The sequence below is a fragment of the Aspergillus terreus genome, genomic scaffold (assembly GCF_000149615.1).
Source record: "Aspergillus terreus NIH2624 scaffold_8 genomic scaffold, whole genome shotgun sequence".
Classification (NCBI taxonomy): Eukaryota; Fungi; Ascomycota; class Eurotiomycetes; order Eurotiales; family Aspergillaceae; genus Aspergillus; species Aspergillus terreus.
In genome coordinates, this window is record NT_165931.1 from 780,406 (window position 1) to 794,867 (window position 14,462).

General features: G+C 52.2%; 6 protein-coding genes across 6 annotated transcripts; 3 read left to right on the top strand and 3 right to left on the bottom strand.

Annotated features, from left to right (window-relative positions):
* Positions 1-33: 33 nt before the first annotated feature.
* Positions 34-2,657, top strand: ATEG_05910 (putative oxidoreductase, FAD-binding; the record flags this gene model as incomplete). Its single annotated transcript, XM_001215088.1, has 5 exons — positions 34-511; positions 560-1,747; positions 1,904-1,933; positions 2,088-2,246; positions 2,311-2,657. 5 exons carry the CDS (start codon positions 34-36, stop codon positions 2,655-2,657), a joined length of 2,202 nt encoding a protein of 733 aa, XP_001215088.1.
* Positions 2,658-3,172: 515 nt separating this feature from the next.
* ATEG_05911 (Ataxin-10 homo-association domain-containing protein) lies at positions 3,173-5,970 on the bottom strand (the record flags this gene model as incomplete). Its single annotated transcript, XM_001215089.1, has 2 exons — positions 3,173-5,717; positions 5,783-5,970. 2 exons carry the CDS (start codon positions 5,968-5,970, stop codon positions 3,173-3,175), a joined length of 2,733 nt encoding a protein of 910 aa, XP_001215089.1.
* A 260-nt stretch (positions 5,971-6,230) lies between these two features.
* Positions 6,231-7,580, bottom strand: ATEG_05912 (DHHC family palmitoyltransferase; the record flags this gene model as incomplete). Its single annotated transcript, XM_001215090.1, has 3 exons — positions 6,231-7,226; positions 7,282-7,435; positions 7,492-7,580. 3 exons carry the CDS (start codon positions 7,578-7,580, stop codon positions 6,231-6,233), a joined length of 1,239 nt encoding a protein of 412 aa, XP_001215090.1.
* Positions 7,581-8,163: 583 nt separating this feature from the next.
* ATEG_05913 (putative transcription factor Rap1) lies at positions 8,164-9,581 on the top strand (the record flags this gene model as incomplete). Its single annotated transcript, XM_001215091.1, has 4 exons — positions 8,164-8,274; positions 8,321-8,406; positions 8,464-8,803; positions 8,964-9,581. The coding sequence occupies 4 exons, from the start codon at positions 8,164-8,166 to the stop codon at positions 9,579-9,581; spliced, it is 1,155 nt and encodes a 384-aa protein (XP_001215091.1).
* A 586-nt stretch (positions 9,582-10,167) lies between these two features.
* ATEG_05914 (chromo domain-containing protein) lies at positions 10,168-11,084 on the bottom strand (the record flags this gene model as incomplete). The annotated part of the gene is made up of 5 exons (XM_001215092.1): positions 10,168-10,561; positions 10,624-10,703; positions 10,771-10,813; positions 10,866-11,010; positions 11,078-11,084. 5 exons carry the CDS (start codon positions 11,082-11,084, stop codon positions 10,168-10,170), a joined length of 669 nt encoding a protein of 222 aa, XP_001215092.1.
* A 450-nt stretch (positions 11,085-11,534) lies between these two features.
* Positions 11,535-13,770, top strand: ATEG_05915 (chaperonin-containing T-complex subunit CCT5; the record flags this gene model as incomplete). Its single annotated transcript, XM_001215093.1, has 10 exons — positions 11,535-11,544; positions 11,689-11,737; positions 11,814-11,907; positions 11,963-12,046; positions 12,111-12,400; positions 12,458-13,106; positions 13,161-13,298; positions 13,352-13,532; positions 13,585-13,664; positions 13,726-13,770. The coding sequence occupies 10 exons, from the start codon at positions 11,535-11,537 to the stop codon at positions 13,768-13,770; spliced, it is 1,620 nt and encodes a 539-aa protein (XP_001215093.1).
* Positions 13,771-14,462: the final 692 nt, after the last annotated feature.

Here is a 14,462-nt window from a genome sequence, read left to right on the forward strand (position 1 = left end):
CCACCTCTATCACCATCACCACACTCCACCAATATGGCCTCCATCCTCGCAGGCACCCTCCCCTGTCATGAGGGCGAACGGACGATGCATAGATTGCTTCGTGTCCCGCCAGGAGACAATCCTACCGTTCCCTTCCTCAGCCCAGGCGCCAGTCTTCTACTACGCAAATCCCCATTACTGGCAATCGGTGCCATTGATCGTGATGGGAGACCGTGGTCCACAGTCTGGGGCGGAGAAGTGGGTTTCGCGAGCCCTACGTCCGCGTCCACCGTCGAGGTCAAGACTCCTGTCGACAGCAAATATGACCCTCTGGCGGAGATCTTGTTACATGATGAGGATCAACTCCAATCCGATCAACCACAAGGCTTCGGGTCGCTTCTCTCCGGGCTGGTGATCGACCTCGAAACCCGACGAAGAGCAAAGCTCTATGGTCAAAAACTCTCGGGCTCCCTTGCGGAGAACGATGCTGGCGGAATCGCTCACTTAGTAGTGCATATTGATGCCAGCCTAGGTGAGCATCAGACAACGCACTAACTAACTTTCAAACTCATCAACTCAGGAAACTGCCCAAAATATCTCAACATCAAGCACATTCTTCCAGCAAAGCCGGAGCCCAGGCTGATATCAGACTCCGCTCAACTCCCAGACGAGGCCGTCGGGTTGATCAGCCGTGCAGATTGTCTCTTTGTCTCCTCACGACGAGATACAGTGGACATGGACACTAACATTCGCGGTGGGCCTCCTGGCTTTGTCCGTATCGTATCCAATGATCCCAGCGGCGCCGTGTTCGTCTACCCAGAATACTCCGGGAACCGATTGTACCAGACGCTGGGTAACCTGCAAATCACCCCATTAGCTGGGTACGTCTTCCCCGACTTTGAGAACGGAGATGCACTCTACATTACTGGGCAGACGGAAGTGCTCATTGGAAAGGATGCGGCTGTAATACTGCCGCGATCCAATCTTGCTGTCAAAGTGACCGTCACGGTTGCACGCTACGTGGAGAAGGCTTTGTCGTTTCGCGGCATCCCAGGAGCACCATCGCCTTACAATCCCCCCGTGCGATACCTGACGACAGAAAAGCCCAACCTCGCCATTCTGAAAAATGACAGTTCGGTCACCGCGACCATGATCAAAAAGGAGATACTTACTCCGACCATTGCACGGTTCCGCTTTCGCATATCCGATCCTGCAGCCATCGGGACCTGGATGCCCGGACAATATGCGACTTTCTCCTTCCAGGAAGAACTGGACATGGGATATCAACACATGCAGGATGACGACCCATCGAGCCTGAACGATGACTACGTTAGAACATTCACCATCACATCTCATCCAGCAAAGGGCCTTTCTGCAGCAGAATTCGAAATTACAGTCCGTAGAAAAGGAAACGTGACGAACCATCTCTTTAGGACCTACGAGGGAGCCGGTCTGGAGGTCCCTCTGAAAGGATTCGGGGGCGACTTTCGATTGGAGATGCAAGGAGATCAGGCTATGCTCCCCTTCGTAGCGGCAGGGATTGGCATCACACCGCTTATCGCGCAGCTTTCAGACCTCGATACTGACCGACTGCGACTTTTTTGGACTATCTCGGTCCGGGACATCGGTCTCGTCTGGGACATATTCCAGCAATTCCCGCGCTTGCCCCAGTCTACGACGCTGTTCGTTACGGGGCCCCGCCCTGAGGAACAGGAGACTATTCAAAAGCTAGATACGGTCGCCTCATCCGGGGCCAGAATCCAACACCGTAGGATGGAGTCCAGTGATCTCGACCTGTCGTTGGGGGACGTCTGGTACTTCTGTGGGAGTCCGGCTTTGAAAGCCCCAGTGCTGAACTGGTTGACTGGGAAGAGCGTAGTCTACGAGGATTTCAATTATTAATTAAGTAGGATTATCTGCATAGTACGTATGATAGTGGAAATCTATGGAATTTGTATCTCAGTCAATGAACCAAAGCAACGCGTCAAATGGCTGCCTCCGCATCAGCCCAGCCCAGCTCCACTCCACTCCACTCCAAATCCGACAATCTCCAACTTCCCTCTCGTCCCTCAATTGATTTCTCCCTTTCCTAAACACGACATAAACAGCCTGCCACCTACGAAAGGAGAGTACAGGAGAGCACAAGATTCTGCAGCGACGCACGCTGTACGACTCAACGTACAAAAACCCCGCGCCGCCACCGCCATCACGAACCCTCCCACCTCCAAGCAACGACCGCGCACACAGCAAGATGTCCACCTACGAAGGTATCCCATTCCACCACGGAACCCCCAAATAAGTGCAATCGACACTAACCACCCTCTCTCTCAGTCGAACACAACACCACCGACCCCTCAACAGCGCAGACCAACCAACGCCGCCGCCGCCCCGACCTCTCCACCTTCTTCGCCACGCTCTCCGAAATCAGCCCCGATGAAGCTCGCTCGCGGCCGCACGCCGTGCCCGTGCCCCGCGACATCAGCGCCGCCTTCTACACCCTCGCCGAGGCGCTGGACGTGATGCGCCGCGAGGCCGGGTCGGCCCCCGACAGCACGACGACCGCCGGGAGCGACGAGTCAGACCTGTTGACGCAGATGATCCAGACGCTGCTCGCGGAGGCTGAGACGCCGCCGCGGGAGGTTGAGGGCGTCAGCGAGGAGTTCTGCGACGGTATGTAGTAGGCATTTTTGTCTTATCTCCGGGGGGGGAGTCTGTTAGTGCAGCCCGATGCTAATGAGCCTGGGCTAGTTCTCGATCGAGTCCCGCGCGCCGCGCTGAAACCAGACCAGTCCTGTCCGATATGTAATAACCCGTTTCTGGAGGATAAGTACCCGCTCGTCGTGCGGTTGCCCTGCCATCCGACTCATCTGTTCGATCTGGAGTGCGTGCGGCCCTGGCTTCGTCTGCGGGGAACGTGTCCGCTTGACCGGACGGATTTTGCGAAGCAGGAGCGGGAGAAGGCTGAGGCGCGGAGGAAGAAGCCTGTTGAGGATGATGAGGAGGAGTGGGACGGGATGTATGGTTAGGTAATGTGTTCGTTCGATTTTACGGATGAGATGTTGCATGGCATGATTCAGAGTAGCTGGGGTATGGCTTGATTCGTATGTTTCGTGTCTATGGAGCTATTTACTTCGTAAATTGAATGACTGTACGCTCTTAAGAGCTGCGTGGTGCAAGTTAATATGTTGAGAGTCTACCGCTTCTCGGCGGTGTTCTCCTTCGGGCGGATGGCCAGTTTGCCAGTCTTGTCAATCACCGCTTCGAATCCGCTCTTCTCCAGCAATCCTCCGTCGTCCTTGACCACCTCCCGCGCTTCCAGGTCTTCCACGAGTTTCTGGTTCTCCTGGTTGCCCTCGAGAAGGAACTTCAGGCACATCACAGCGTGCTCTTTGATGTACGGGTTGTGCGCGTCGAAACTAGTGCAGGACAGAATAGTCTCAACACCGCCGTAACGACGAATCTGGTCCTGGACCTCTGGGCACTTCCAGACTAGGGACGAGAGGACAAGGACGACGAGTTTCTTCAAATTGCGCCACTCGAACTCAGAAGGATCCTCTGTGATCGGAGGCGACTCGGCTCTGGATCCGGGGCCCGCGTCGACTGGGTCAGGATCACTTGGGTCGTACGGCCGTTCCACAGCGACGGGTCCAGGAGCAGCGTCTTGTGCGTGATCTTTGGCGGGGCTGTTTCGGCCCAGAGACAAGGAGCTCAGTTGACCCTTGGGAATGCTGGCTTCCAGTTCCTTGATCAAGGTCACTAAATCATACACAATCTCCCACTTGACCAATAGGTTCTTCCAATCGTTGTTCTCGGTGAGCACGGCAAAGAATTCCAGGAACTGATACACGCCCTCGTACACCCGCTCCATATCCCACAGATTGAGTGGGAAGTCTTCAGGGAGCGCTCGTCCAGCCCGAATCTGGCCTTGGAGATAGATCAAGGCGCAAGTCTCCGGAATGATGTTGCCGCGGAAGATCGTGAAGATGTAGCGGACTGTGAGAATATCGACACGAGACAACGGCGCAGGGTTCTTGCCGGATTGAGCACCGCCCACAACCGACGCAGGGGAATATTTGGCTCTGAAAATGTGCGTGAGGATCTTGACGACAACTGCCTGCGCTGGGGAGATAATGTCCTTCGGTTGACCGAAATCAGAATAGGCGTGGGACATGAGACCGTTTCTCAGCACTGCATCCATAATCTGCACCATCATCTTGAAGTACAACTCGTCATCGGGGAGATCCCATGCAGCAATGAAGATCAAGAGCTCTCGGAGGAGGTTCCGTCCGGTCTCCTGGTTGAGCAAGATGTGGCATCGGAGAGCTTGCATGTTCTTAGACCCAGACCTCTCACCACCTTTGAGCCCGAAACTATCCACAATACCGGCCTGGATGATCATTGGGAGAGCCTCAATCTCCGCAGGGCCTAGCACGAGAGGAATATCTGTCAGTAAGCCACGCTGTTGGTCACCCGGACGGCCACGGTAATCATCATCCTCGTCCTCGTCCTCTTCCTCTTCTTCCTCGATACTCCCATCAGCAACAGCCTCCAGACTGCGCGAGTCGTCATCGCCAACCGTGCCCGCGTCACCGGTATCATAGTCCTGGTCGCCGTCTCCCATCTGGGATGACTCCTGCAACCGAGCCATCAGTTCATCCTTCGCTTCCTGGAGGGTTTCTGCAGCGGTCTGCGCGGAGCGTGGCATGCTGGTATCCTCTTCCAATACGGCTGCGTCGCCTGCCGCAAGCGCGCTGTACTCGTTCAGATCGGGCAGATCAGACCAACAGATTCGTGGGAATCCAGTGGTGGCGCTGCGATCGATTGAGATAATCGCTTTCCTGCGCGGGGGTTCATCTTCCGGAAGAGCGGGTGGTAAATCCTTCGCACGGTCTTGCAGGTCAGACCATCCATCCACCTTCGCCCCAAGGATCGCAGTAAGAGCAGCGCGGATCTCCTTGACCTGCTCGGGATCCTTGCCCATTTCTTGGATTGCTGTCAGGTCACGACCAAGTAGCTTTTCCATGTGGTCTTTGATATTGGCCAAGAGCAGCATCGCCGCTTCCTCCTTTATCGTTGCAGGTTCTCGTGGGAAGTTAGAGATAGTCTCTAGAAGCAGATCCTCTGCAGTCTGGTCGTAAAGCGCTCTGATCGGAGGGTTGACGATCCTGTCACCCGTTTTCACCACAGGTGCGGCTCCCTCGGGTTGACTGTTGGCGGGGTCGAGAGGGTCCTTTGGCTGTAAAATGTTCGACTCGCCGGTGGAATGGTAGCCAAAGAGATCCAACCAGAGCACCATCTTTCGCTGTTCATTATGCATGATGAAGTTGTGCAAGAACTGGAGACATGTGATCAAGAGTCGCTTGTAGAGATTGACCACTTTCTGCCAGCGCTCTTCGTTCCGTGCATTTGTTTCTCCGTCGAATCCCCGTGCCGTGACCCTCACGCAGGTGTCCACCAGAGCCAAAATGCGTTGGTCGAAGCCCTTCTCAGCGGCCATATTCTGCGCCTTCTTCGTCGTCGCGAGGAGGTTTCGTGCGATGGTGCATAGATCATTCAAGCGCTCGATATCTTTGACGAGTGAGAAATAGTTATAAGCGATCAGGTTCGAGGAGGAGTGGTCGTAATTCGCAGCCGGAGGGCACTTCCAGGCAAATGACTGAGACTCTAGGACAGGAATTGCCTTCGTCAAAACATCCGTAAATCCTTGCCAAATATCCGGTGAAAGGCCTAGGTTATGTCTTTGATATACGTCAGCGTACGAGTTCTCATGAGACGAGGGAAAGCACGATGGGAACGACTCTACCTCACATCACTTTCCTGGTGCGTCTTGTACAGAATCTGCTTCCCCGCAGACAGCATATGCTCCAAGCGTTTATCGTCGATCATTCCACGGGTCTCATAGTGGCTCAAAGTTCCTGTTAAGATAACCTTAAGCATGAGCTCCGCGGGGGTGCACTTTGGCTTCGTATCCGAGGCTGGTCGGTCCGCCATGTTGGTCGTACTTGCAGGAGCCCTGCCAGTCTCGAATTTGGAGGGCTTGGGCGAAGCTGTAGATTCGAAAAAGAAGGCAAGTTTTGCGGGGAGTAACTTTTGCGCTGAAGGGTTATCCGGGAAATCTTCCGGTCCGAAGGCGGTGACTAAGATTACCATATTTGGTAGTACGACTACAACAGCAACTTGCACTCACGAAATCCATATGATCAATGGAGTTATTGATGATATTTACACGTGTGAGAGTGCTGTATCCCAGCCTAGTCATGCGCTAACTTTCGGCTGATAGGCCAGCCGAAAGCATGGCGTAAATTGTTCCAGAACCCGAGATCGTAGATATTGTCGACCTCGCTGATATTGCGCACGCGGATCCATCGCGGGTCGATGGCGGCATCGGGCTTCCTCGGCTGGTATATTTCGTTGGAGTTGGGGCGGAGCTTGCATCCTTCTCTAGGAGGCTCACCGTCCGTAAGCACGAGGACCTGGTCGCTGCTCACCGGCCAGGACTGCGGCTTTCGGTACTCGCCCACCAAAGGAGAGCTACCATAGATCTCGGCTTTGGTAGACCTGAACACAAGTCCGTCGTCAATATCTTCCTTCCAGTCTGACCACTTTGCACTCTCATTAGTCGTTGTACCGGCCCAGATGAGGTAGATGTGGTACACCAGAAAGGCCAGTGCCAGAGGGGTTGTCAAGAACATCAACAATGAAACAGCGCCGACTCGGATATCGAGTGATATCACATATGACCAGACATTGAAAAATGTGATCCAACTCTGTTTCGACGTCCGCAATGGTGAGCGTGCCGGCACTAAACTCTCCCATGTTTGGCACAATAGGGAGTAGCCCAGCAATGAGCCGTATATGAGCATGACGCAGAGCGAGAAGATCAATGAAAGGAAATACTGGTAGTTATTGGCTCCAACGCAGTTTGTCAGCCAGGCGCAGTGGTGGTCATGTCGAGAAACGCATGCTTTACAGAAACTGCAGTGCTTGCTTCGAGCCGGCTTGATAAAGTGACAGGTTCGACACTGATGTCCGGGATGGAAGATGACATGATCATAAGGATATCGCTCCAATTCTTCTGCGTGATTCTTTGGTGTGATAAAAGGCTTGGTGACAACAGACAGATAGAGTAGAATGTATGGTGCGATCGCAACAACAGGCACACACAGTCGGTGGGTCAAAGATAGCCTAGCCCATGCACTAGGGATGAATGCGCATTCGCCTGCCACTAACAGGGAGGCAAAGAAGATCTGGGATCAGTTAGCAAGTGTAACAGGTTGGGTCGAATGTGCACGGCAATCTGACCAGGATAAGGGGATGGTTCTCATGCAACAAATAATTCCCAGATCGAGACCAACAGGCAGTGATTCGACCACCCAGGATGTAGGAATCAATCGAGACAATGCCATTTGGGAGGTAGATACATATGGCCCTGTGGAGGAAACCAATTGGGGTTTTTCTATGTCATCTGTCAGGCACGCTCATAATCAAATCTGGTCTCTATCTCAAACATACCGAAATGCAGGTAGTCTTCCGAACAAGGCGATGAAGACAAATGCAGAAATTCCCAAAATCACACACGCAACAGTCTTTAGGAGGCCCATATTGCTGTAGGGCAATTCCGTTGCGTTGGACGGTTAAGGTCCACAGGAAGAAACAGTCGCAGAAATATATAGCCGTGGTACGGATTACAGAGGACAGTTCCAGTGACTTGGATCATCACCAGACTGCGGACTGCGCGAAATATCCACTCACAAGTGCATTTCCTGCGATGGCACTAGAAGAGACAAAAGTTGTGCCCTGGTGAGGGTAATTAACTGAGCCGAGAGCAATGGAGAGGTGATGATTATGCACGTGATCAGGCTAGGCATAGTCCAGCTTAGCATGCTAGGAGGAACCTGATCTTGTTATTCTTGTATCTAAAACTCGTTTACAATGGTCTCAATGATATGGGCTCCTTGTTCTATGTGGATGTATAGCATATCTTCAACTATTCTTGAGCTACTGTCATGGTTGTTGTGATGGGAGGCGTTGCTTCTTATCAGGAATTACTCACGTGACATAGCTCATTTAGACTTGCTACCAGAACACGTGATTACGCGTTTCTACAGCAAGTGCAATTAGTCTCAAAGTCACCCGCCAGGTACCGTCGATTCGACATCTGCATCACTCAATGTGGTCTGCGGGATGAGTAACGAGCTTAGTGGCAACACAGGCGCAGGCTCCCTGTTCGAAGGGAGGCAGTTCTGGCTGTCTCAGAATGTCCCCCAGAGGACAAGGTTCAAAGAATTAATTCAGGTATGTCGCGCGATTGAACGAAAGAACGCTGGGCTAATGTGCCCAGAAACACGGAGGCATTATAAGATTGCAGGAAAAGGATGCAGATATTAAGCTGGTTGACCATACGAGGAAAAATCTGCCACCTGACACGTAAGAGTATCCTGTGTCATCTGTTCTGATCGACGCGCAGTCACTTACTCGGGTCAGATACTCCTATCGCTTTGTTGAGAACTCCATCCGCCATGGTAGGCTGGAAAACCTAGAACTCTACAGAGCTGGGCCATCTCCCTCCCGACCAGTGGGAGCAACAAACATCCCAACAAGGGGACATAAAGTGCAATACACCCTGGAAGACGATCAGGCACTATGGGACTGGATGCAACCCTATGAAAGAAACCCTAAAGCCCCTATAAGGGGTAACAAGATCTACGAGGATTTCGCTGCTCAGGTATTGTGCCACAAGCTCTACTGCCCCGATATTCGGTCGCCTTGTCTTACCATCTCTCATACAGAACCCCAGACATACATACCAGTCATATCGCGATCGGTATTTGAAGAGGCTCCGCGGACGCCCGCGACCAGGGGGAATGCCACCACCCTCAGAAGCGCCTCCTGAAAGAACCGAAAGAAGAACAGCACGCACTTCAGTATCAGAAGCGAGAGAGCAACAGCCGCCTAGCGGTTCAGCTGACCGTAAAAGGAAACAGCCTGCCGATAGCGGTAACCTTCAATCTACCGGGGTGGAAACTCCTATGCACAAGAGAAGGATGATAGAGAGCACTCCTAAGAGCACAACATCTTCAAAGCCACGCCCTTCGGGGTCACCTGTCGCAACAACATCGGTGGCTTCAACATCCAAAACACCATCGTCCACAAATGCAAACACGAAGAGTACAAAGCATGAGGAACCACTGAGTGAACCAATCTCCTTGAAGGACGGAGACGCGACTGTCGACAGTTTCCTTCTGGAATTACCTTTCTTACCATCCAGCCCGGAGCCCGAATCGGGAGATGTTGACACATGGGTGGACGACTGTCTTCGAACAGGCAAAGCACCCTTGGACACAATCGTTGATGCTCTGCGCTGCACTACTATGGATCCGCGACTAGCAGACAAAGTGCTAGGACACTTGCGTGCCGGCAAGGGCATTCCAGATGACATTCCCGGTGTATGGACCCATGAGGATGACAAATGCCTGGAAGCAAAAGACGGCAGAATGATTGACAAGCTCATAAAGAAGCATGGCAACAAGAACTTTGACGATAGGTGGGCATACCTTCGACAAGCACGAGAGCAAGGATTTGAGAAGCACACTGATGATTAACCTCGTTTCAATATACCCCTTTACCACGTATGGAGTGCACAAACAAATGTCGCGGAGACTATTTAAGATCACATGAGATGTAGAGTTGTTGTAAGCCCAGAAATTGCCATTCACAGTAGGAAACGACAAGATGTAAATAAATGTAGGTGGCATGAACAGGCGAGTCCGGCTCTGGCGAGCCCCCCCGTCATAGACAGCATAGATACCGAAGGGCCCGAGGCCCTGCACATTACCCAAAGAGATTATCTTACACAATCAAAGGATAAACCACCGCTTGACAACCCCGGTGAAACACCCGTTATGCGTTGCGGTCCTCCAACTCCTTCTAGCAGGATTGCTTGTTAAACCCAGAAAAAAGATGCGACAAAAGGGTAATAGAAAGAACGAGGAAGTAGATAGAAAAGGCAAATCAAGCCAATTTATTCATAAAAAGCCGACACTGCTTGTGGCTTCAATTCAACCTTCCTTAAAGACCCTGAAAAATGGTTAGTAGCTGCGCAAAATAGGCCCTATCGCAGGGGATCACCTACAAGTGTTTCTCATAAAATTCGAGCATCTACGCTAACGTTAGTCCCGAAAGAGATATTCAGAACGGATATAAATAACTTGCCTTCCTCGGACATTTGTCGTAGCAGGTGGAGATAGAAACCTTCGATTTCTTGCCATTCGTCCAGTGTAGGTATGCGATTAATGATTGGGTTTCCGGGTCGCGAATTATGGTGTCAACGCCCACAACATAACTTTCCCAGTCCTTGACCTTCTTGGGGACCCAGTCCGGGACGTCATCTTGGGATGCGACTGTTCCAGCTGTGGAGGCGGTATCGGTAGCGGAGGGCTGGGACTTTCGTCGTCTCTTGGGTTCGGCTGAGTCTGGTTTTTGCTTCGCAGCGCCCATCGATTTGCGCTTGCGGCCTTTCGTCTTCTCTGGCCGGCCTCCCTGCAATTTGTAGTAGTCTTCAACAAGTTCCTTTGCGCCCTCCCTAACAGTGGAGGTTAGCAGGGACTTCCGACAAGCTCCGGGGTGGGTAAGAGATTGTCGTACAGTAGGTTCTCTTCTGGTTCCATCGTCATATCCGCAGGATCATCGTATCCCTTCCACTTGACCTGAAGCAGAAGTTTGCCCTGTCACACAATTAGCGAAGGTCTCGATATACCGATTGATCACGGTGTTGCGCAAAAGCGAGCGTACATTCTTAGCGAACTCATGGCCGACAATCTTTTCAACAACGTAACTGTTTATGTTAGGATAAGAGCATAATTGCCATTGCGCATCATTGAACTCACACTCCTTCGTCTTCGTCCTCATCCTCATCCTTGACGCTGCCCTGATCGTCCTCGTTGCCCTTCTCTAGATTCTGTTGCTCTTCTGCATCGTTGTAGGGAATCGACGATCCCGTCGACTCATCATCCGAAGCTTCTCCCAGCGGCGCTATGCGACAGTTAGCTTGGTGTGGTGTGGGCGGTGAGCGCGACAAGAGCTAAGGTGGATGACTTACGAGGCATTGGTCTGCGAGGGGAGACGAAATTGAACAGACGAGAAAGCAACTTGACGGTATTTCTTTTGGAAACTATGGCTAAGCGTAGGTCGGATTAGTCATATAGCATAGGGATCGTGATGAAGTCAGCGATTGAGCCGGATGCGAAGCAGGTTGCAGACGAAGAGCGATGCCTCTGGGGATTGTAAAATGCCTCCGAGTCGCGCAGGCGCGTGCTTTGCGATAACACGCTATACCCCATTAGGCAACCAGCTCACTAGCCCCTTTTGGGACATCTCCAGAATTTCTAAAAAGGGCCCCGTGCGGTGTAAAAGAACATCATCGGCTGCTTCCAGCTCCTCCAACTCCCCAACTCTGCTTTGTGTGTCATTCCTAGGAGGCTGTCCGTCCTTCTTTCTTCTCTTTTTTCTTTCCGCCGTTTGATCTAAGTCTCCTGCCGTGTGGCAGAACCGTCATCATGGCGATGCGTATGTCCCAGATGCCCCTCATATCCGGTCCCCCACTGACACTTCTTTTCTCGTCTTGCAGAGCTTGATTTGTCTCAAGGTACATTTATTTCATGATCCAATGGCTCGTTATATCTCGATCTTCTCCGCTGACACCCCGAATAGCTTCTGTGATGAAGGATGAGCAGGGCCGCCCGTTCATCGTTGTCCGAGAGTACGTCGCGATCCCAACACTCATACAATCGGTAGACACTGCCTAGGACTTGCGGCTGATATGCTTTACTCAACAGCCAGGGAAAGAAGAAGCGGATGCATGGTAATGATGCGGTGAAGGCTCACATCGTTGCGGCTAAGACTGTCGCCAACATCGTCAAGACCTCCCTCGTATGTCCTGGCTGTCGGAGATGGCATTTTTGAGTAAGGTCTAATCAATGAGCAGGGTCCTCGCGGTCTCGACAAGATTTTGATCTCTCCCGACGGTGATATTACTGTGACCAATGACGGCGCGACTATCCTCGGTCAGGTTCGTCTTTCGCTTTTTTACAACCGCATCCACCTGGACGATCGCTAATCGGACGGTCTCAAAGATGGAAATCACAAACAATGTCGCCAAACTTCTGGTCGAGCTGTCCAAGTCACAGGATGAGGAAATTGGTGATGGAACAACTGGTGTTGTCGTCCTGGCGGCGGCCATGCTGGAGCAAGCGTCGGAGCTCATCGATAAGGGCATTCACCCCATCCGGATTGCCGATGGCTACGACCAAGCCTGCGAAATCGCCGTTGCAGAACTCGACAAGATCAGTGACGAGATCCCCTTCAGCAAGGACGACACTTCGAATCTGTTGAAGGTTGCCAAGACTAGCTTGGGTAGCAAGATGTAAATCCGGCAGATGGTTACCCCTGACTTGATAGCATCATGCTGACTACCTTGCAGTGTTTCCAAGTCCCACGATCAGTTCGCGAAGATCGCCGTCGATGCTGTCCTCTCGGTCGCCGATCTCGAGCGCAAGGATGTGGATTTCGAATTGATCAAGGTCGATGGAAAGGTTGGAGGTGCCCTTGAGGACTCTCTTCTGGTTAAGGGTGTTATTGTCGACAAGGACTTCTCTCACCCTCAGATGCCGGATGAGGTCACCGATGCCAAACTGGCCATCCTGACCTGTCCGTTCGAACCTCCCAAGCCCAAGACGAAGCACAAGCTCGACATCACGTCAGTCGACGAATTCAAGAAACTGCAAGACTATGAGAAGGAAAAGTTCACTGAGATGATTCAACACTTGAAAGACTCGGGCGCCAACTTGGTCATTTGCCAATGGGGTTTCGATGACGAGGCCAACCATCTCCTTCTCCAGAACCAGCTCCCTGCTGTCCGGTGGGTTGGTGGCCCTGAGATCGAACTGATTGCTATCGCTACGAATGGTCGGATCGTCCCTCGCTTCGAGGATCTGAGCTCAGACAAGCTGGGAACGGCCGGCCGTGTGCGCGAGATGACCTTCGGTACTACCCGCGAGAAGATGCTGGTCATTGAAGAGTGTGCCAACAGCCGCGCTGTGACGATATTCGTGCGAGGAAGCAACAAGATGGTGTGTTCACCCGAACGTGACTGGAAGGAACTAGTGTACTCATGTCTTATTTAGATCATTGACGAAGCCAAGCGCTCTCTGCACGACGCGCTTTGTGTTGTTCGCAACCTTGTGCGCGACAACCGCGTTGTGTATGGTGGTGGTGCTGCTGAAATTGCCTGCTCTCTTGCTGTTGAAGATGCGGCCGTCAAGGTATGGAACATGCCTGGACACGTTTTATCCGGAATACTAACAACATCCTACAGAGTCCCGGTATCGAACAATACGCCATGCGTGCCTTTGCCGATGCCCTGGATGCCGTGCCGTTGGCACTGGCTGAGAACTCTGGATTGAGTCCCATCGAGACGCTTGCAGCCATCAAGTCGCGCCAGGTCAAGGAGAACAACTCTCGTCTGGGAGTCGACTGCATGCTGACCGGCAACAATGGTATGTGGCGGTATTCATAACCTAAGATCTAGACTGACGATTTCTGCTCCAGACATGAAAGCGCACTTTGCCATTGATCCTCTGATTGGAAAGCGGCAGCAACTCCTCCTGGCCACCCAGCTTTGCCGCATGGTGTTGAAGGCAAGTTCATCGAGACCTTACTTGGAATGGCGGGACTAACATCAGATAACAGATCAACAACGTCATCATCTCCGGTGACGAGGACCAGGAGTTCTAAGCTTCTTGTATACAGTATTTTGATGGCCAAAATTGACTCCATTGTTGCAGTCATTGATACAATATACAGTTATGTGATGGGTGATTAATGGTGTCTATTAAAATGTGCGCGGTCTATAGACAGTTGCAATGAAAGAAATGAACATGAGCTACTATGACTTGGAGATGTACGTGCCAGGAACGTCGTCGTCTACTTCGTACAACTCGCATCACACTCCGGAGGATATCGCGTAGACCTGTGTCTTGTCTTTTTCCCCCGTCCATCCCTCAGCCCTGAATCCACGAAACCCGGCAAATGCACCCGGTACATGCAACCCGTGTCAGGGTATACTACAGGTACATTATACCATGGAGCGAGTGCAACCCCTCAAGGCCACACAGCCACAAGTTTCAACCTAAATCCGCCGCAACCTCCACCAAATAAGCCAAGAGACCAACCCCCCGGTCAGCCATCGACCTGTCGTGAAAGGCACGGGGGATTATCGTATTACGCTGTACTCCGTAGGCTCCAGTGAAGACACGATAGACGAGGCCAGTCATCCGATCAACACCCCCAACGCGATGACACCTTTAGTCGATGCAGCCAGTCCCAGGGCACCGGGCGCGTTGGGCCAGTCGGCCGATCGGCGCTCTAAGCTGTTCTGGTCGCTAGTTCTGCTCATTTGGGGGCGTCTTTGACATTCCAGGTCAACT